At 37.9% G+C, this 22,416-nt stretch overlaps 1 protein-coding gene across 9 annotated transcripts in view; it reads left to right on the forward strand.

Moving 5' to 3' along the window:
- APC (APC regulator of WNT signaling pathway) overlaps positions 1-22,140 on the forward strand; it is a 99,541-nt gene extending 77,401 nt beyond the window's left edge. For 8 of the 9 annotated variants that reach the window (XM_074570911.1, XM_074570908.1, XM_074570912.1 and 5 more), the window contains 7 exons: positions 1,411-1,789; positions 3,020-3,115; positions 3,976-4,115; positions 5,528-5,605; positions 8,213-8,329; positions 9,006-9,220; positions 9,643-22,140. In XM_074570911.1, the coding sequence (XP_074427012.1) occupies positions 1,411-1,789; positions 3,020-3,115; positions 3,976-4,115; positions 5,528-5,605; positions 8,213-8,329; positions 9,006-9,220; positions 9,643-16,213 (7,596 nt within the window). In that variant the 3' untranslated portion in view covers positions 16,214-22,140. The remainder of the gene's footprint in view (positions 1-1,410; positions 1,790-3,019; positions 3,116-3,975; positions 4,116-5,527; positions 5,606-8,212; positions 8,330-9,005; positions 9,221-9,642) is intronic. The other variant, XM_074570915.1, reaches the window with a different exon arrangement.
- Positions 22,141-22,416: the final 276 nt, after the last annotated feature.

Here is a 22,416-nt window from a genome sequence, read left to right on the forward strand (position 1 = left end):
CTAGGCTGTCATAAATTGTCTCCAAGACTATTTAAGTGGATTTTGCATGTGGTCATACAGTTTCACAGATTCTAAGATTTCTGTTGCTTCAGCAATCCTATAGTATTGAGAGAAGTCGATGTTAACAGACTTGCTGCTTAGTCTACGCACTGATATACAGGTTTTTTTTATAACTCGGTATTTGTACTCATCTTCAGTCACATTTTAGTTGTCTCTGAAGAAAACAAATAAAATCACTCATTGTTCTAGTAACCAGTGCAAATATCTAGTTATTAGTAGAAAACTTTGTCTAACAGTCCAAAGTCTCATTTCTTCCTTAATTGGTACATTCTAAAGAAACACACACTCTGCTACTTTACAGTTCCCTTTGATAGTTTCTTTATGTTGTGCTTTGATTTTGAATGTTCCTGCTTATCTTGGCTTTAGGAGTTTGGAGTTTCTAGGTAGCATCTAAAATCATCCTCTACATCTAGTTATCGTACTAAAACTTCACTAGAAGAACCAAATGTGTTTCTTGATTTAAAGCTATTATTGAAGAAAACAGAATGGGAAAGACAAACCAAATAGTGTGTTGGCCACTATGTTATTCATCAGCCAAGGGAATCCGTCAAAAGTTTCTATCTTGTAATGAGAAATTTAGTTACTCCAAGTTAGATGTGTACTCATGGGTTTTCATGGCTTGACAAATGCTCAGTATTTCATATATATTAGAAGAGCATTTCTTTGCTTAACTGGTTTTATGCCTGTAAACTTGAAAAAGTGTTAATTTAACTCTTCAGTTTTGCATTTGCTATAAATAATCTGGCCCATATGCAAATCAGTAATCATAACAAAAAATAATTAGTTAATTTGAAATAATTTTGAAGGACGACTTTAAAATACATGGATGTCAGATTTTTTTTTAGCACAATGTAAACTAAAAATGCATGTAATCGTTCTTATCCTTTGTCTAGAATAATTGTATTTAATACCAATAACAAATAGTTTTTCACAGAAGAGCATCTTTACATGAAAGTGTGATTCATACAGAACTTTCTTTTTTGAGACAGAATTAATTTTAAATATAGTTCAGATTTCTCAAACTGAAACACTTTCATTAATATGTTTGTTTAATCTTTTTGTACAATGGAAATTTAGAAGTCTTTGCCATTGGTCTTGTAGATTAATGCAGTTACATACAGCTACCACCCACTTCTTCTAGCCATTTAACCACTACGTGAAATTTATTAAGATTATGAATGCTGAAGTAGTAATAGTACTTAATTATTTCTAAATAGCACAGGTTTTTGCCCCATTAAATATGGGGGTTTTGCTCATGTGTATCCGATTCATTCAGATTTCATTTTAATTTAATTAAATTAAGTGTGTTTTTTAAATGTAACTGTATTTTTAAAATCATTTGACCTGCAGGTGGAAATGGTGTATTCATTGTTGTCAATGCTTGGTACCCATGATAAAGATGACATGTCAAGAACATTGCTAGCAATGTCTAGCTCCCAGGACAGCTGCATAGCCATGCGTCAGTCTGGATGTCTGCCTCTCCTCATCCAGCTTTTACATGGCAACGATAAAGACTCTGTCTTGTTAGGAAACTCTCGTGGTAGTAAAGAGGCCCGTGCCAGAGCCAGCGCAGCGCTGCATAACATCATTCACTCCCAGCCTGACGATAAGCGAGGCAGACGGGAAATCCGCGTGCTCCATCTTTTGGAGCAGATCCGTGCTTACTGCGAAACGTGCTGGGAATGGCAGGAAGCACACGAACAAGGCATGGACCAAGACAAAAACCCAAGTAGGTTCCGCAAGCTGTGTAAAAATGTTTCAAGGACATACTGAAAACACTGAATTTACAGAAAGTACAACTTTAAATTGACTTCTTGTTGAATGTATGTGAGTTTTCTGATATGTGTGTGTGTGCTATGTGCGTGTGTGTATATTTTTTTTTAAGTTGAGGTAATGTTAGGAAATAGTGTCTATTGACGTATACCCTATTTATTCGGTATATGTCCCTATTGATAATGATACCCTATTTATAAACTTGTTACTTAAATCATAGACTTTGGTGTGCTTTGCAGATAATAATTTTTATATTTATAATCTGTAAATTAATACTGAATATTTACTCATTCTCTTTTACATTTTAATAGATAATGGAACATATCTGCATAAATAATCCCAAATTGCTCTTCACGCAGATGCATTCAGGAGACAACACATTTCATTTAGGAGAGGGGCAGAGAGCACAAATTAAATACTCTCAATCTATTCAGTATAATATGAACTGTTATTTATAATGCTGTATGTAAGAAATATTTCAATATTAAAATACAAAAGAAGTGACAATGTAAATGAATAGCAGTTTTCTCAGGGCACGGTTAGAGAAAAGATTTAACCTTCTGGATTGCTTAGCTACTTTTCTGAATTGAGGGCATTTTGTAAATCGAGGCTGTAGGTGTCTATGGCAGATGTACTGCTGAAATCAGTGGGCTGCGTCATGGGTGTTGGGGTTTACCGCAAGAACCGTTCAGCAAGAGTGGGGCTCTGAACAAGATGTACCAGTGCCATTTGTGCAGTAGCCAGGATCTGGCTCACTAAAACATGAACTTAAACACTTCTCAGTTAAGAAACAAAGGGTTTTAATTAACCATTCATAGGGACGTAACACTGAAAGAAACACGTTAGGTGGCATATTATTTAATGCCACCAGAATATTTAACCTTATCAATTTGTTTCACTATTAACTTTTAAAATAGTACGATCTTTTTTTTTGTACTGGGAGTCATATTCTTAAGTAATACATACATTCAGGATTCTCCGTAATTTCTTATTCAGCATCAAATGTATTTCTAGTACGCACGTTTGTTGGTAACATTCTTAACTAATTGTTTGTGGATTACTGGGAAGATACAAACTCTCAACAAAACTGCAGTTGATCTATTTTAAGATTAGATTCACTTTGGAAAACTTATGACCTAGGCAAAATCACATAGGAAATACTAATTGTTACCTATTTCTGGATCAGTGCCTGCTCCAGTGGATCATCAAATCTGTCCTGCGGTGTGTGTTTTGATGAAACTTTCATTTGATGAAGAACACAGGCATGCGATGAATGAGCTTGGTAAGACCAAATATATTTCTCTGACTTCCTTTGAGAAGCTTGCTGGAAACGCTGGTGCGCCTTGTGTACTCCACTGGATATATGGCTTTTTTTACCACTAGTTTAAACAGATCAGCTATTAATTTGTGTCAGTTGTTGCCCTCTAAGTGATGAATGCAGTTTAAATTAACCAGACCATTTTCCGGTAGATAAATTATTGTGTCAGTTACTCTTTTCTGACATGCATTGTGAATTTTGGAAGAGTAGTATTATTATGGAAAAACTTGCAATTTTAGAATTATTGGACTTACAATGGAGACTGCTTTCCAGGGTGGGAGGTTTTTTGTTGGTGTTTTTTTTCCCTTTTGTCCCGAGTTGGTTACTGTTCAGCAGCCTGAATTTTTTACTCCATGCTCGGTAAATTCTGTGGATGCAATTTTCCTTAATTATCCACTTTTCATTATCAGTGAAAATATTCTGTGTATTTTTATCAGAAAATAACATTCAGGGATAATAATTAAATCAGTAATTTTCAGATTTACTAAATAGCCTCTTATGTAACTGGTGCGAGTTCATCAGTCAAAGATGATTTTGTCTGGGTGGAATTAAAAGATGAGTTTGCTTCTTACTTCCTCATAATTCCTCCTGTTCCTGAAATCTCAATGTCACACTGTCATACCTTTCAGCTGCTACTATGCATGGGATTCAAGACTCAGAGTCAGTATTTAACAATTTATTCACCTTTCTGAGCCTTCTGGTTTTCAGAAGTTTGAGATTTGTTCTGTACGTGTAAATGCAATTTACTCCTTTGTATTTACGTACTGTACTCATGATATTTGAGTACAGATATTATTTATTTTCTTATTTGTTCGTTTTTAAAGGAGGTTTGCAGGCCATTGCTGAACTATTGCAAGTGGATTGTGAAATGTATGGACTTACAAACGATCACTATAGTGTTACCTTAAGGAGATATGCAGGGATGGCTCTGACAAACTTGACTTTTGGAGATGTGGCAAACAAGGTATGAGTAGAATTTTAAACATACAGTAATTTCAGTTCATAGCCGTGTTTGAATTGTAGTTCTCAAGAAAGGTGATAAAACTCCAGGACAGGATAGGGGGTTTGAAGTCAAGACGGAAGTTCAGAATATCTCTGTCATTCCATCCTGTTCCTGACAGAGAGCATCACAAACTGAATGTTGTATCGTGCAAGCGTAGTGTCAGCTCTCGTAGTAAATTAAACCACTTTTGATGTGTCACTGAAAGTAAGGATTTTATCTATTGGCTTAATTTTTTATGAGCATTAGTTAGTATAACCCATAATGATTATAGACCAATGATTATGGATAGTGAGATTTTTTCTAACAGAAACTGCTAATTGAGTTGAAGTTTGTAAAGTTGTCAGTTATTTAACGATACCATTACTGGCTGATGAAATTTTGCAAGCCTTTTCAGGCTGGAGTTTGCGTTTAAATATTTGGAGAATATCTGGCTCATAATGGACAATACTTCAAATTATTATAAGAGAAAATAGGTTCTCTAATTTCTGACAAAGACCTTGCTTTCAATAATTTCTTGCCCGAGAGTTTGCCAAGCTAAGGATCTTAAAATAACTTCATATTGAGAAGACTTTTATCTTTCTACTCTAGAGGAAGACATTTCAGGAGTGAATGGAAATGACAGGCTTCATATAAGTCGCTTTTTGTTCAAAGTTTCAGACAAGAGTAAAGCATAAATCTGTGCTGCAAATTAATTGCTTCACAAAATATTGGCTCATTACATCATCCAGTTAATAACTGCTACAGGGCTGCAGTTACTGGGTTTATAGCATAAACTAAACTACTCGGAGATGCCAGTGTACATGCTGTCCAGCTGATGAGTAGAACACTTCTAACACATACTCTGGTTTTGAATTTTTTGTTGTGCTTTGTCACAACCAATTTCCAGCGTAAGCCTTGCATTTTTTCAGTTCCTATTGTATTTGTGAAAAGTTGTTCTTCAAACGTTATAGAAATGTTGCTATATTTGTGTCAGTTTTAAATATTCATATTAGTTTTCATATTATGTTTATTTGAAAGAAAAAAATATGATTGTGAGACTTAATAGACAGCTCACAGGTGATTTTTATCTGATGCATAGTAAAGAATGTTTCTAAGGTAGTAAATTTCCAGATCAAGTCCTAGACCTGTTGTAAAAAATACCAAATTTAGCACAAGTTTACCACTTAAGTATGCTCCAGAATAGAGACTGACAGTTACGCTTAACTCTTTAGTAGTTGTAAACCAAATATTTGTTGTTAGCAACATATTTTACTGTGATAACTTCATAACTTCAGCTATGATTAGCTTAAAATATTCAAAACATGTGCAGAAGCAAGCCACCTAACCTGTCATTTAATTCTGTTCGCTTTCTTTTTTCTTCTGATTCCTAACAGGCTACACTGTGTTCTATGAAGGGCTGTATGAGAGCTCTTGTAGCCCAGCTGAAATCGGAAAGTGAAGACTTACAGCAGGTAATGTCCTTTTCAGATAAAACGGTTCTTCAACTTGGACGTTTCCATCACTTTGCATCCCATGAATTTCATTGCGCTGTATTAAAATACAGTGTTTCTGCTCTCCTTTCCTAATACTTAACTTCCTTCTACTCATTTGGGCTCACCACCGGTTATTTTTGTACTTGAATTCTATCATCTTCATGAAGTTTCTAGTGTGCTGTCCACAGCCAGCCCTCTCTTTTTTCAATTAGTCTCTCTCTTTGAAGTATGTTTCGTCCATCGCAGCCTGGTTTGGGGAAGTGCAGGGTGGGGGTGTGGAGGGAGTTGTTCTTATGTTGTCTTGTCTGCCTTAACTTTGATGTAAAGTTGGTACCTGTACTCGTTCCACAAATTGTGCGCTACAACTTTCTTCTTGTAAAAATGCTTATCTGTGGGTCATGTTCTTTTTTTTTTTTTTTTTTTTTTACCAAAGCACATATAACACATGGGCTATAAAATTCACTTTTATGACCCTGATCTGTTAGTGGAAGTCCAGTTTCAAAGACAAGTTTGAGCAATCTTACATCCTCTAATTTAGTATACTAGTGATGGTGCTAATGGACTGGGATTACCTGGAGTGTTGTGGTTCCTCCTACAGTTGCAGCAAGTAAACAATAGGGGAATAATGGTAGACGAAGCTGTATTTCAAAAGTGAATCTGCATTTGACAAGTCATACATAACTACTCTCAATACCAGCATCTCCCAAAGAAGCTTTCTAAATATAAGCAAAGTGTTTGGTATGACACCTGTGTGTCTCTTCCAATGGCTCTTGCTATGTAAGAAAACAGCCTGGAAGTGAAGTCTTTAAGAAGTGCTTAGGGTGATCTTACAGTTGAGGGCACAGAACTGTTCTTCACTGGTATGGAACTTGTTTAAAATTATTAAATATTAACTTAGAATCCATTTTAATTAATATATACTGTTAACAAACTAGAACAGCTTTTGGAAGGGAAAACCTTGTTTTCCTTGCAGTTTGAGTGAATCATCAGATAAAAGAAGAATTTTAAGTAAAATTGACTTAATCTCTTAAAACACCGTTCACAAAAAAATTTCTCCCCTAGAGGATGAGCTAGCTAGTTACAATTGAGAAAATAATAAGAATTACAATTGAGGTTATTGGGTAAACTCTGTGATTTAATATTAGGGCAGATATTAAATATATTTAGGATTCCTGAAAAGGAAGTCACAGACACATGGGCCCTCTGACCTGCAATGACCCCCTACACACGCATGCGCACAGAGCAGGAAGTCCCTCACTCAGGAAAAGTTAGAAATGGGATTTGATAAGAATATGGACAGACAGTGGTCATCAGGCAAACCGTATGGCCAAACAGCCAGACAGCTGTTTAGATGCAGCTGTGCTTTTCTGTCCCCTTATCCCTGTGTTTTCCCATGCTTGTACCTCCCCAAATCACCTAGATCCTTCCTTTTTCCTGCCTTTGGAAGCCTTTGGGTCCTCCCATCCCATTGTAGTCCCAGAATGCTTTTCCCCTGGATCCCATAAGATGTCTCACATCCCTACACCAGGACTTCTGGACTGACCTGCCTAAGTCCAAAAAGTGCAGAGAGCTGCTCCCACTGACTTCCCTGAACGGGTGTCACACCTGGGTCTTAGGGCTGTGTCTCTCCTGGGAGAGCCCTGGAAGGAGCCTGGCCAGGGTGCCCCCTCCTCTGAGCCCTTATTTCGGGTTCCCGGCTGCCTTTGGGCGCCTGCGCTCCTCTGGGCGTGTTGAGATGGGCCTCTGATGGGCTGATGGCTCCTGCGGTGAGACTGGGAGCAGCCAGGGCAGGGCATTACTGGGCTCTTCCATCTGCCACTGCCTCCCCGTGCTCCCTTGTGCGCGTGAGCCGGCGAGCATTCATCACGTAATCTAACAACCTCACGCACTTCGGTGTCAATGAGAACATCCATAGGTAAAAGTTTTCTATCAAATATGTCATGACAGATATACATGCGTACTGCAGCCCTTAAATAGAGGGAGTTTAATACATAATGACTGTGCTCTCTAGTTGAGAGTCTCCCTCCATCTACCTGCTGCCAAAAGCAAGGACATAGGCTGAATGGCTGCTCATCTTCTGGAGATAACTATTCTGATTGTAAAAGACACAGTGTATTTTTAAAAGACTTCAAAGAGCTTTATAAACATTAATCCAAGTAATCATACTATCTGAGAGACAGGCAAGTGTTATTATTCTATTTTACAAGCACAAAAGCTGAGAAAAAGATGATGTGTATCTCTCCTAAGATTACATCGGTCCAGTGCAGACATCAGAGTAGGGCACAAATCTGAATTTTTGGAACAATTTTTCAACCAGTGTGGAAAGCAGGGAACCAGATTTCAAATATTTGTTTTAGGTGGCCACACACAGAAGTCAGTACCTTTGATCAAACTACATACTGAAATGTTAGAACAGTCTAGCAGGCAACACAACAAAAAGCAGATTTTAGCAAATTTTAGTTCAGTGGCTGAACACAACTGCTGTTAATGAATCCATAGCATGCCAGAAATCCAGGAGGAAAGTCTAATAACCTGCTAAAGAAGTAGCTATACAGAGATACATTATTTTTCTTTCACATTTTGCAGGTCATTGCAAGTGTGTTGAGGAACTTGTCCTGGCGAGCAGATGTAAACAGTAAAAAGACTCTAAGAGAAGTTGGAAGTGTTAAAGCATTGATGGAATGTGCTTTAGAAGTTAAAAAGGTATCCTCTATAATTGATTGAGATAAGTTTTGGAGAGATTGCATTTATTTTACACAAAATACAAATATTGTTGTCCTTTTTGATAAAAGCAGTTGGTCAAATGTTTGGGGTGCTTTAGGTATCTTGCTTTGAAGAAGAGAGTTGCTTTGAGTTAACATAGCAGCAGACCACAATGTAGCAATGACATCTCAAAACTATTGGTATTTCTGTGATTTTATTTATGAGGGTTGACAGCTTTTGCTCTTCAGTTTCTTGAGCTATGCTGTTGAAATAGCCTTTTTTATAATTTTGCAATTTAATAAATCCTCTTTTGAGTTAGTGAATAGATAACTACCACTTCTGTAATTTTCTAGATCAATTTTTGGTATCCACACAGGATTATATTCCATCCCAGAGTCTCCTGCCAGCTAGTCTTCAAGCCATTTTTACCATTATGGCAGCTAACAAGTATTGTGGCATATGCTTCTGAAAACCTTGGGGCAAGCAATACCAAATCTGAGGAAGGAGAGAAGCGAGCAAAAGTATTTATGTGTGCACTGCTGCCTGCGTTTAATTTACCAGCCCAGAAAGCAGAAATTGGAAAATACATAACCACTTGCAGCAAATGTGTATATCTGAGAGCTTGTGATCAGTAGTTGAAAACCTCTCTAATTCTGTCATTTTGTTATTTTCCTAGGAATCCACCCTAAAAAGTGTTCTGAGTGCCTTATGGAATTTGTCAGCACACTGTACTGAGAACAAAGCTGACATATGCGCTGTTGATGGTGCTCTTGCATTTCTAGTCGGCACACTGACGTACCGGAGCCAAACAAACACTTTAGCCATCATAGAGAGTGGAGGAGGAATATTAAGAAATGTTTCTAGCTTAATTGCTACTAATGAGGACCATAGGTGCGTATACTTTATCTGAAAATCTTTAGCAGTTCCACATGTGTACTTAGCAGACAGTTTCTGTGACTGAGTCTTAATATGAATGCATGTATTAAGTATAGTAATTAAGTATGGTGGATTTGTAATGCATTTTATAAGGCAAGTATTTCAGTTATGAAACAGGAATATGCAAACAGATTAATACCTGCTGCTTGTTAATGATGAACTGTACTAAAAGCTAACTATTCATATTTGTAATAGGATTTTATTAGCATTCAGATGAAAGCTAGAGGAAATAAGAGATAAATTTGCACTGGAGAATTCATGGTTATCCTTTCTAAGGGCAAAACTTGCCTCTAGCATAACAGGTTTTTGTTTTGCTTTGTATTTTATCCTTTTGAAATGCCACTTACTGATGTTTGTTTTCAATTACTCACCACCAGGCAAATCTTGCGAGAGAACAGCTGCTTACAAACCTTGCTGCAACACTTGAAGTCGCACAGTTTGACAATAGTCAGCAATGCATGCGGGACCCTGTGGAATCTCTCTGCACGGAATGCGAAGGATCAGGAGGCGCTGTGGGACATGGGAGCAGTCAGCATGCTGAAAAATCTCATTCACTCAAAACACAAAATGATAGCCATGGGTAGTGCTGCAGCTCTAAGGAACCTCATGGCAAACAGGCCAGCGAAATACAAGGATGCCAACATTATGTCTCCAGGATCAAGCTTACCATCTCTTCATGTCAGAAAACAGAAAGCACTGGAAGCAGAATTAGATGCTCAGCATTTATCAGAGACTTTTGACAACATTGATAATTTAAGCCCAAAAGCATCTCACCGTAATAAGCAGAGACATAAGCAAAATCTGTACAGTGAGTATGTCCTGGACTCCAGTCGGCATGATGATGGTATGTGCAGATCAGAAAGTTTTAATGCTGGTAATATGACTGTACTTTCGCCATATTTAAATACTACAGTATTGCCTGGCTCCTCCTCTTCCAATAGAGGTAACATAGAAAATTCTCGATCTGAGAAAGACAGAAGTCTGGATAGGGATCGAGCAGTAGGTTTAAATACCTATCATCCAGCTGCAGAGAATACTGGGAACTCCTCTAAGAGAATAGGAATGCAGATTTCTACTGCTGCAGCTCAGATCGCCAAAGTTATGGAAGAAGTAACAAGCATGCATATTCCACAAGAAGACAGAAGTTCTGGTTCCACTTCTGAAATGCACTGTTTGACAGAAGACAGAAATGCCCCAAGGAGATCAGCCACTGCCCATACTCACTCAAATGCGTACTTCCCTAAGGCTGAGAATTCAAACAGGACGTGTCCTGTGCCTTATACAAAAATGGAATACAAGAGAGCTTCAAATGACAGTTTAAATAGTGTGAGCAGCAGTGATGGCTATGGTAAAAGAGGCCAAATGAAACCTTCCATTGAATCTTACTCCGAAGATGATGAAAGTAAATTTTGTAGTTATGGTCAATACCCAGCTGACCTGGCACATAAGATTCATAGTGCAAATCATATGGATGACAATGATGGAGAGCTAGACACTCCTATTAATTATAGTCTTAAATACTCAGATGAACAGTTAAATTCTGGAAGGCAAAGTCCCTCTCAGAATGAAAGATGGGCAAGGCCTAAGCATATAATAGATGATGAAATGAAACAAAATGAACAAAGGCAGTCAAGGAGCCAAAATGCAACCTACCCTGTGTACACTGAAAGTGGGGATGATAAACACATGAAATATCAGTCACCTTTTGGACAGCAAGAGTGCGTTTCTACCTTTAGATCAAGAGGATCTAATGGTTCAGATCAGAACAGAGTAGGCTCAACTCTTGGAATGAATCAGAAAGTAAACCAGTCCTTGTGCCAGGTTGATGATTATGATGATGATAAGCCAACCAACTATAGTGAACGTTATTCTGAGGAGGAACAACATGAAGAGGAAGACAGACCAACTAACTATAGCATAAAGTACAATGAAGAGGAACATCATGTCGATCAGCCTATTGATTATAGTTTAAAATACTCAACAGAAGTTCCTCCTTCTTCTCAGAAGCCATCTTTTACTTTTCCAAAGACTTCTTCAGTGCAAAGCACTAAAACTGACCATATTTCCTCAAGCAGTGGGAGCACATCAGCCCCCTCAGCTGGTTCAAAGAGACAGAATCAGCTTCACCCAAATTCTGCACAGAGCAGAGGCAGTCATGCGCAAAAGACTGCCTCCTGTAAAACTCCCTCTATTAATCAGGAAACTATTCAAACTTACTGTGTGGAAGATACCCCAATATGCTTTTCAAGGTGTAGCTCTTTGTCATCTTTGTCATCAGCTGAAGATGAAATAGGACGTGATCAATCCACACGTGTGACAGATGCTAATAACACACTACAGATAGCAGAACTAAAGGAAAACAGTGGGGCTTTATCTACAGAAGGTGCAGTAAGTGAAATCACATCAACATCACAGCACATCAGAACAAAGTCCAGTAGACTTCAGACTTCTAGTTTGTCTCCTTCTGATTCCTCTAGACATAAAGCTGTCGAATTTTCTTCAGGTGCCAAATCTCCCTCAAAGAGTGGTGCACAGACTCCGAAAAGCCCACCAGAACATTATGTGCAGGAAACACCACTCATGTTCAGCAGATGTACATCTGTAAGTTCCCTGGATAGTTTTGAAAGCCGTTCAATTGCTAGTTCAGTTCAAAGTGAGCCTTGCAGTGGAATGGTAAGTGGTATTATAAGTCCCAGTGACCTTCCAGACAGCCCTGGACAAACAATGCCTCCAAGCCGAAGTAAAACGCCACCTCCTGCTCAAGGAGTTCAAGTAAAAAGAGACGTAGCTAAAGGTAAAGTACCTAGTGCAGAAAAGAGAGAGCCTGGTCCTAGACAGGCAGCCGTAAATGCAGCTGTTCAAAGAGTTCAGGTACTGCCAGATGCTGATACGCTATTACATTTTGCCACAGAAAGTACACCGGATGGGTTTTCTTGCTCTTCTAGCCTGAGTGCTCTGAGTCTTGATGAGCCGTTTATACAGAAAGATGTAGAGTTAAGAATAATGCCTCCGGTTCATGAAAATGAACATGGAAATGAAGCGGAACCTGAAGAGTCAGACGATACAAAGGATAACCAAGAGAAGAAAGCGGACAAGCCTACTGAAGCAGAAAAAGACATTCTGGATGATTCTGATGACGATGATGATATTGAAATACTGGAAGCATGTATTATTTCTGCAATGCCAACAAAGTCTTCGCGTAAAGCCAAAAAGCCTTCTCAAGCATCTGCTCAAAAAATACCTCCTCCTGTTGCCAGAAAGCCCAGCCAGCTGCCAGTTTACAAACTTTTGCCTTCACAAAGCAGATTGCAATCCCAAAAGCATGTGAGTTTTACACCAGGAGATGATATGCCACGGGTATATTGTGTTGAAGGTACACCAATAAACTTTTCAACAGCTACATCTCTGAGTGATCTCACAATAGAATCGCCCCCGAGCGAGTTAGCCAACGTGGACAGTGTGGGTACGGGAGCAGAATCAGGGGAATTTGAAAAGCGAGACACCATTCCTACAGAAGGTAGAAGCACCGATGAGTCTCAGAGAGCAAAAAGCGCAACTGTGACTCCTCCAGGCCTGGATGATGACAAAACAGAAGAGGGTGATATTCTGGCTGAGTGCATTAACTCAGCTATGCCAAAAGGAAAAAGTCACAAACCTTTCAGAGTGAAGAAGATAATGGATCAAATTCAACAAGCGTCTTCATCTGTAAGTAATAAAAACCAATCAGAAGGTGAGAAAAAGAAGCCAACATCACCAGTAAAGCCTGTTCCCCAAAATAATGAATACAGAGCACGTATAAGAAAACCCACAGAGCCTAAAAGCAACGTTAGTAATGAAAGAAGCTATCCAGAGAACAGAGATGGAAAGAAACAGAATCTTAAAAATAATTCAAGAGATTTTAATGACAAATTACCAAATAATGAGGAGCGTGTAAGAGGAAGCTTTGCATTTGATTCCCCTCACCATTACACACCAATTGAGGGAACTCCTTATTGTTTTTCACGGAATGATTCCCTAAGTTCTTTAGATTTTGATGATGATGATGTTGACCTTTCAAGGGAGAAGGCAGAATTAAGAAAGGGAAAAGAAGCAAAAGAAACAGAAATTAAAGACTGCACTAATCCAGAACAGTCTTCAAATCAGCAACCAAGTAGCAGGACACAAGTTTGTCAAAAACACCCAACAGGCAGAAGCCAGCCTAAAACTTTCTCTCAGTCAACTAAAGATATTCCAGACAGAGGAGCAGCTACAGATGAGAAAATGCAGAATTTTGCTATTGAAAACACACCTGTTTGTTTTTCTCGCAATTCATCTCTTAGTTCCCTCAGTGATATTGATCAAGAGAACAATAACAACAAAGAAGGGGAAGCTGAAAAACGTACTGAGGCTCCTGATTCGCAGATGGAATCAAACAGACCACAAACTTCTGGTTACGCACCTAAATCATTTCATGTTGAAGATACTCCTGTATGTTTCTCTAGAAACAGCTCTCTGAGTTCTCTTAGTATTGATTCAGAAGATGATCTATTGCAGGAATGCATTAGTTCTGCTATGCCCAAAAAGAAAAAACCCTCAAGAATAAAGAGTGAAAGTGAAAAAAATAATTCCAGAAATACAGGTGGTATATTGGCAGAAGATTTAACACTGGATTTGAGAGAGATACAAAGGCCAGATTCAGAACATGGTTTCTCACCTGATTCAGAGAACTTTGATTGGAAAGCTATACAAGAAGGTGCAAATTCTATAGTCAGTAGCTTGCATCAAGCTGCGGCTGCTGCATCGCTGTCTAGACAAGCTTCATCAGACTCTGATTCTATCCTTTCATTAAAATCTGGTATTTCACTAGGGTCACCATTTCATCTTACGCCAGACCAAGAAGAAAAACCTTTCACTAGTAATAAAGGTCCAAGAATTCTTAAACCAGGAGAAAAGAGTACATTGGAGTCTAAAAAAGTAGAATCTGAAAGCAGGGGAATCAAAGGAGGCAAGAAAGTGTATAAAAGTATAATTACAGGAAAAGCTCGCTCCAATTCAGAAGTTTCAAGCCAGTTGAAGCAACCACAACAGACAAGCGTGCCTTCAATTTCACGTGGTAGGACAATGATCCATATTCCAGGAGTTCGAAATAGTTCTTCAAGCACTAGTCCTGTTTCCAAAAAGGGTCCCCCACTCAAAAACACGAACTCCAAGAGTCCCAGTGAAGGCCAAAGTTTGACTAGTTCTCCAAGAGGAGTCAAGTCATCGGTGAAACCTGAGCCAGCTCCTGTAACTAGGCAACCATCAGGGTTGAACCAGAGTGGATCAAGTAAAGGACCTTCTAGATCAGGATCTAGAGACTCCACTCCTTCTAGACCTCAACAGCAGCCATTAAGTAGGCCTCTGCAGTCTCCTGGCCGAAACTCAATTTCCCCTGGAAGAAATGGTATAAATCCTCCCAACAAACTGTCTCAGTTGCCAAGGACATCATCTCCTAGCACAGCTTCAACTAAATCTTCAAGTTCAGGTAGAATGTCATATACATCACCAGGCAGGCAGATGAGCCAGCAAAACCTTACAAAGCAAACTGCCTTACCTAAGAGTACCAGTAGCATTCCACGAAGTGAGTCTGCTTCAAAAGGGTTAAACCAAGCTCTCAGCAGTGGTGGATCAAATAAAAAGACTGAACTATCCAGAATGTCATCCACAAAGTCTAGCGGAAGTGAATCTGACAGATCCGAGAGACCTGTTCTTGTTCGTCAGTCAACTTTTATTAAAGAAGCTCCGAGCCCAACTCTAAGACGGAAATTAGAAGAGTCAGCTTCGTTTGAATCTCTGTCTCCTTCCAGGCCGGATTCTCCCACCAGGTCTCAACTACAGACCCCAGTTCTAAGTCCTTCTCTTCCTGATATGTCTCTATCTACTCATTCAACTGCCCCAACTAGTGGTTGGCGAAAATTACCCCCTAATCTGAGCCCTTCTGTAGAATATGATGGGAGACCAGCAAAACGTCATGATATAGCTCGTTCTCATTCTGAGAGTCCATCTAGATTGCTGATCAATAGATCAGGAACATGGAAACGTGAGCATAGTAAGCATTCGTCATCACTTCCTCGTGTAAGCACTTGGCGAAGAACTGGAAGTTCCTCCTCAATTTTGTCAGCTTCTTCAGAATCCAGTGAAAAGGCAAAAAGTGAAGATGAAAAGCAACATGGAAGTTCTCTTTCTGGACACAAGCAAAGCAAAGAAAGCCAAGCACCAGCAAAAGGTACTTGGAGAAAAATAAAAGAAAACGAAATTCCTCAGATAATGAATGATCCTCAGCATTCTTCCTCGGGTGCCACAAATGGCTCCGATTCCAAAACTCTCATCTATCAGATGGCACCAGCTGTCTCTAAGACAGAGGATGTGTGGGTGAGGATAGAGGACTGCCCAATTAACAATCCTCGATCTGGAAGGTCCCCAACTGGAAATACTCCCCCTGTTATTGACAGCGTTTCAGAGAAAGGGGGCATGAATGGTAAAGATTCTAAAGAGATTCAAGAAAAACAAACCCCAGGGAATGGAGGTGTTCCTGTTCGTACCATTGGTTTAGAAAACCGTCTGAACTCTTTCTTTCAGATAGACAGTCCAGACAAGAAAGGCACCGAAACAAAGCCTCTGCAGAATAATCCTGTTCCTGCACCAGAAAATAATGAAAGTACTGTAAGTGAGCGTACACCATTCAGTTCCACTAGTTCAAGCAAACATAGCTCTCCCATTGGTGCTGTTGCAGCAAGAGTGACTCCTTTCAACTACAATCCAAGCCGCAGGAAGAGTAGCGTGGACAATAGCTCTGCTCGGCCATCGCAGATACCAACACCAGTAAATAACACCACGAAGAAACGTGACTCCAAGTCTGAAAATCCAGACTCCAGTGGAACTCAGAGTCCTAAACGTCACTCTGGCTCTTACCTGGTAACTTCTGTTTAAGTGCAACAAAAAATAGATAAAACTGATGTATTATATACAGCAGCTATTTAGAAATTCTGTTTCAAATGAAACTGAAACATTGGGGATCGATTTTTTTGTTGTTTTTATTTGTTGTAAATAGGTTAGATTCTTGTTAGAGGGTCCTTGTTCTGGAAGCCATATTTGATAGTATACTTTGTCTTCACTGGTAATATTTTGGAGGAATACCTGATTGACAGTTTGGAATAAAATTGCTAACGCAAATATATTTGTACAGTATGTTTAACATGTATTTAATTAGCGTCCCATCCCATAATCCTTTAAATATTGCTTGTCATTGAAATCATGGAACATTGCAGATAGAGATGATACAGTCATATTGCTTTATCAATCATTTCTAGATTACAGACTGACTAAACTACATCAGGGAAGAATTGGTATTATTTATGCAAAAAAGTATACTCAGTTTTAGTATCTGTGAGTCCATCTAACCCAATAATTAATCATGTGGCTGTGAAATTCACAGTAATATGGTTTCCGCTGAACAAGCTTTCCCAGCCTGCTTTTCTGCATGAATGGAACTGATGGTTCATTTTCTGAAGTAATGATTAACATTTCCGTGGTCACATAATGTGCATAGATAGTTATGGTGTAACAATTTACACTTTCTTTGTGCTCTGCAAAAAAAAAAAAAAAGGAAAACTGTGTTAACTGTAAAACCTTGAACAAAATTATTTTACCTGAATTAGATTTTATCTTAAAGTAGGTAGAATTTTTTTGCTATGCTGTAACTTGTTGTATATTCTGGTATTTGAGGTGAGATGGCTGCTCTTTTATTAACGAGACATGGGGGATGTCTCAACAGAGACTAAAATGAACATTTCAGAATAAATTATTACTATATGTAAATTGTGTGTGTTACTTCTGCATTACATAAAAATACAGTATTTTATTTTGAGATGTCACCATATAATGTGTTGTATAATGCACTTACACTTAAGGCCTGATCCAGCAGAATCTTGCACCTCCAATATTTGTTCTTCCTTATCACTGACAAATGGCTGTTGTAGGATGCTTATAACAGTTGCAGGATCAGGCCCTAGGTCTTCTGTAATATATTTGTAATTGAGACAGTTTCACACATCTCAGGTGCATAACAAGGCTAATGGCAGGGTATTTCCAGTATCCAAGCAGTATAATTCTTTTCATGACTGCAAGCCTGAAACAATATTGTATCTATAAAAATAATATTTGTAAAACAAAAGATTTTTTTTTTTAATTGGGGGAAATAATGTAGAATGTGAAATAGTGACTATAAGATGAAATTCTAATTCTATTTGAAATCTTAATGCATTTTTTTAATTTATTTTTTAAAAATTATGAAGGGAAAAATTTCACAAGAATTCCACGGCAGCAAGAAATTAGTTATCATAGTAGAAAAACAATTTTATACACAAACCGGGACACTTGCTGCCTCAAGCCTTTTTGATGCGAATATGGTTTGTGCTAGAACAATGCTGAAAAGACAAATTTGTGCTTTAAAAATGTAGTCTGAATTTAGATGAGAATTGGTTTAAAGTAGAAACATGAGAGAACAGAACATTAACCATTCTGTGCAGATAGAACAAACCATGAAAAGATATATCAGTTTTGTTGTATCTCAACTGGACTATTCTAAAATTAGCATTCTAAATAATCGATATTCAGGATTCAAAATGCCCTGATTTCAGGAAGCCCTGAAATAGAGCAATTTACCTTTATGGTAGCTTTAACACAGTTGCAAAGTGTATCACATCTGTGGCTTTTGTACTTCACCTGATACTGAAATTAATCCATTTTTATCTTGAATTCATCATAAGACTGCTTATGAACAGAATTGAGATACTGTCAGCAGACAGAAGGCAATTTAGAGAGTTAAAAGCCGATACCAAAAATACCTGTTTGGCAGAAGTAGCATCTTATTTGCTCTTTTGTTCTTTGCGTCCTGTCAGGTTTGTGACATGCCGTGTTTCTGTATCATCTGGTGAATCTGTTAACAAGCAGCGCTCCTCATGTTAGCGTTTGAAATATTTTGCATATAGTATCTTCACAAAACTCTTAATGTGAATATTAGTGTCCTTTTAAAGGTGAACTAGAGACAGAGATTACATGATGTGTTCAAAGTCAGGACTTCTGTTGGAGTAGAATACAGAACTCTATCCTTGAGTTTAAAATGCAAAACCACTTTTCTTATGAAGTATGTGATACTTTCTTTTTTGTTCTGAGCTTTTAACTAGTACTATGAAGATATACCACATAACCCACTGACTCTGCATCTATATCCTGTCAATTCAAGGTTTTAAAGGTAAACTCAATCTCAGTAAAGAAATTCTGATTTCATTTTTATAACTGAGGGAATCAGAAAAAGATGAGGTGAAACAATAAATAATTGTATGCATATCAAACACCAGAATGTCTTTGAAAATTTTAGTGGCTTCTCTAGATAGTCTTGGAGGTACTTCATGATCATTATAATTGGGAAGTTTCTCTTAGTATCCTCCTAAGTAACCTATATTTGTAGCAAAGACAGATGAGAGAAACTTTCCAACTATAAGGGTAGCGATACACTAAAATATGCTTCCCATGGGAGTTGTTAAATTTCCATTATAGAAGTTTTAAGAAGAGGTTTATGAAACATCTCATAGGGATGGACTATAGTATATTTCATATTGCCTGTATGCAGAGGTGATCTTTTGAAATCCCTTCCAGATCTACATTTCTCTGATTCTTTATCTAAAATACTTAGTATCCACTAAGAGCCTTTTAGAATATTTAAGGACATCCATGATGTTTGATTTATGTTAGTGATGAGGATACAAAGTTATATTCTAAGATTAACTATAAAAACAGATCCCAGAGATATAAAATGGGGAAAAAAAAAAAAAAAGGAAAAATGGCTGTAATAACTATATTTGGTCTGGGATTTTGTTAATGATGATAGTCAGATTTGATTTATGCTGCTAAAGATTTACTCTTATTCCTTGATTTTATGAAGTTGACACAGGAGGTAAGAGGACATTATTTACGTTGAGACAAAACAAAGAAAAACAAGGAGCTAAGGAAACCAAGACTTATTTTACTTATTTTCTTCTGGGATGCACTGCCTTTCTACAGATTTTTGGTAGAACTTTTGTGACTTGTGCTCAGACCTCTAGTTGTCCTTGAATTAGCTTACCATGTCCAGAACATATCAAACTTGTACTTAAAGATCAGTTTATACTGAAAATATACTCATAAAGCTCATTTCAGACTGACTTACAGCTTTGTCCTCTTGATGTGAAAAGCACAAACGTGACCTCCCCACAAATAGTCATTAGTTCTCTTTTTAAAATGTGCTTTCACTTCAGTTTTTTGCACTGTGCCACAGTTAAGGTTATTGCTCAATTTCTGTGAAAGTTCTTCCAACTAAACATTGCAAACTTTAAAGAGGAGCTAATCTATTTCTATTTTTCACGTGCAATTCTCTTATCAGAGTATTTTCCCCTGAAAGCTTAAAGATAATTCTCAAAACTCTGTCAGAGATAACAGCTTAAAAATTGAAAGCCTTGCCAGGCTTTCCTGATGAGATGGGAATATTGTTTCAAGCAGGATTTGGCTGCAGGAGAGAAGTATAGTTTATGCTATAAACTTCAGTAAGCAACAGTATTCTTCAACATAGACTAGTATCTTTGATGGCTTTGGGAAATTAGTTGCTGTGTGATGGGTAAAGGGGGAGGGAAAGAAAAGGGACTGTTTCGGAGAAATGAGAAATTGAGATTTCCAAGAAGATAGCAGTGTATTGGCTTCTTCATTCTTCTTAAGGATAAAGATCCAGATTATTTCTAGAATCGAAGAAACAGCACACGCTGTTGAGAGAAGTTTTCTTCTCCCTTCCATGCTCCTGGCTGTGAATCCTGGCTCTGCTCTGACCTTTCAGTGGACTAGCTTGCCCCTTTTCTAGCAGAACTGATGGGGGGCAGTAGGATTTGTGCTGCATTTAGTATGCTGAATTCGCTCTGTGCAGAGTTGGACAAGTGCCTCCTGAGCCAGCAGAAAAAAAAAAAAAAAAAAAAAAAACAGCAGGGCTGGTAGACAGAGGTTGGGATAGTTTCCTTTATGGGTGGTCAGTGAGTTGGATCAAGCCATTGCAGGCAACTTTAAGCTGATATGCCAAATTTCAGACCTGTTCTTCACCCTTTTTGAGACAGCAAAAACAAATTAAAGTTGGGGATTTTTTTACTCTAAACTGTTGTTCACTCTGAACTTCTGCCTAATGGCCCCTAATGTTTTGCATTTAAATACATGATGTTCAGTTATGTCCTTTATCCTGGAAATTCTGACAACTATCTTCAGAAGTACTACATAAGTCTACAGTTTGTGCTAGTGGAAAAGAAATATTTCTTCATCAAAAATATCCAAATAATAAATTGTTCTACCATATGTAAACATCTAGGTGACAAATTTTAAATTTTCAATATTAAATTCAACGCAGTAAATGCTTTCAGTAAAAAGATTTCTTGCAACTAGTTGCTTTCTGGAAGAGGCTTGAAGAGGGAGAGTGCATCTCCCTTCCCTAATGAAGACAGTACTACGTGCAGCAATAATCTGGAAAATGTTTAGGTGGACTCCTACAAGCTTTTCTATTCTCTTGTTACTAGATGCCTCCCAAAGTGTCTTTTTCTCATCTAGCTTTCATTAAATAGTATGAACAGCCACAAGAGTGTTGCTTACAATTTCCTGTAGACTTCCACCTAAACATAACTTCACATATCTACTGTATTGCCTTGCATCCACCTGACAGCTTTGTTCTTGATGAGATGTGTGATTTGGATGAAGCTGCAAATACAACTGAAGTGTCAGTTGATATGAAGCATGACTTCCTCCACATGCTTAAAACTTTGAGGACCTGCTTAATACCAAATTACTCAAATGTATTCACTCTTTGGTTCCACAGCCATCTTCTTTGCACTTTTATGTTTAACCAGAAGAGATGCCCACACTTTTATTTTCATTTCAAATCACGTGTAGAACTATGATTCCTGCTTCATAGTCTCCTATATGCAGAATAACAGATTGTATCTGAAAATGTGTTTATAGAGAATGTTATGTAGTTGAGTTTTTAGTCAGAATGGTAAGTTAACTGGTTACGTGTTGTGTTTGTTTACATATTGGAAGTGCAAGGGGATTTAATGTGGTGCAGAAGAGCTTAAGAGTTCACAACAGTAATTAAGTAGGTGTCAATTAATTTGTGATACCAAGATTAATATAAAGTATGGACTTAATATATAGGTTTTCTGCTGACAACTTTCAGTTTACCAGATGTGCTGTTTACTAAGACTGGGTAATGCCTCCCTAGCATATTTTTGCAAGTTGCTTTTCTTAGGAAATTTCCACATACTAACAGCCTTATGTGTTTATGAATTTCTGCCACTTCAAGATTTCAGGAAACAATTCTAATTTTGCTGTTTGTGAAAGCATCCTTTGCTTGAGTGGCTGTGGAATTGCAATTAGGCATCAGGAAGATGTAGCGGGAGCTTGTTCACTCAGTGAAACGCACTTCTGTCCAGACCTCAAGCCATACATACGAACAGTGTCTCTAATGACCTACTTCTTGGTGGGATTTAACATGCATAAAGCTTGTGCTGGTTCTCTGCAAGTAATTAAATTGTCATCCAGTGAGATCAGATGCATTTTCCCACCTGTAAATGTTGTTTCTCTTGACAAACTCTGCCCACGAGTATTTTTACTTCAGTTTTGTTGTTTGCTTCTGCCTGAAATGCATTACTGTTTATATCCTAACTCTGTAATTAATTCTTTCTTCAACTATTCTAATGTATTTTGTTTCACAGTATACTTATTCTGAATTTAGTCTTGCTATGCATAATTTATTTATTACTTGCAGTGTTATATAAAATTTCCTCCTGATTGCACCTTGTGAGACTGGAATTGTTTTCTTGGCTACTACGGAAAGTTAGGTGTCTGTTTGCTGTATTAGCAATGTGATTTCATTTAAAAAGGAAGTGGCCGTTAAGACACTTCAGCAATGATTCAGCGTATCAGAACAAATGCTCTAAAAAAGCACACAGTTTTGTTTTGGTGGTAGTCATGTTTCAGATAACTAAGAAGTGGAAAAAAGAAGCTCAAAGACATGTGGTTCACAAGTAGAGCTCTCTGTTCTCTTCTGTGTTTCATTTGAGAACAAACTG

This window comes from Larus michahellis, chromosome Z, assembly GCF_964199755.1.
Source record: "Larus michahellis chromosome Z, bLarMic1.1, whole genome shotgun sequence".
NCBI classification, from domain to species: domain Eukaryota; kingdom Metazoa; phylum Chordata; class Aves; order Charadriiformes; family Laridae; genus Larus; species Larus michahellis.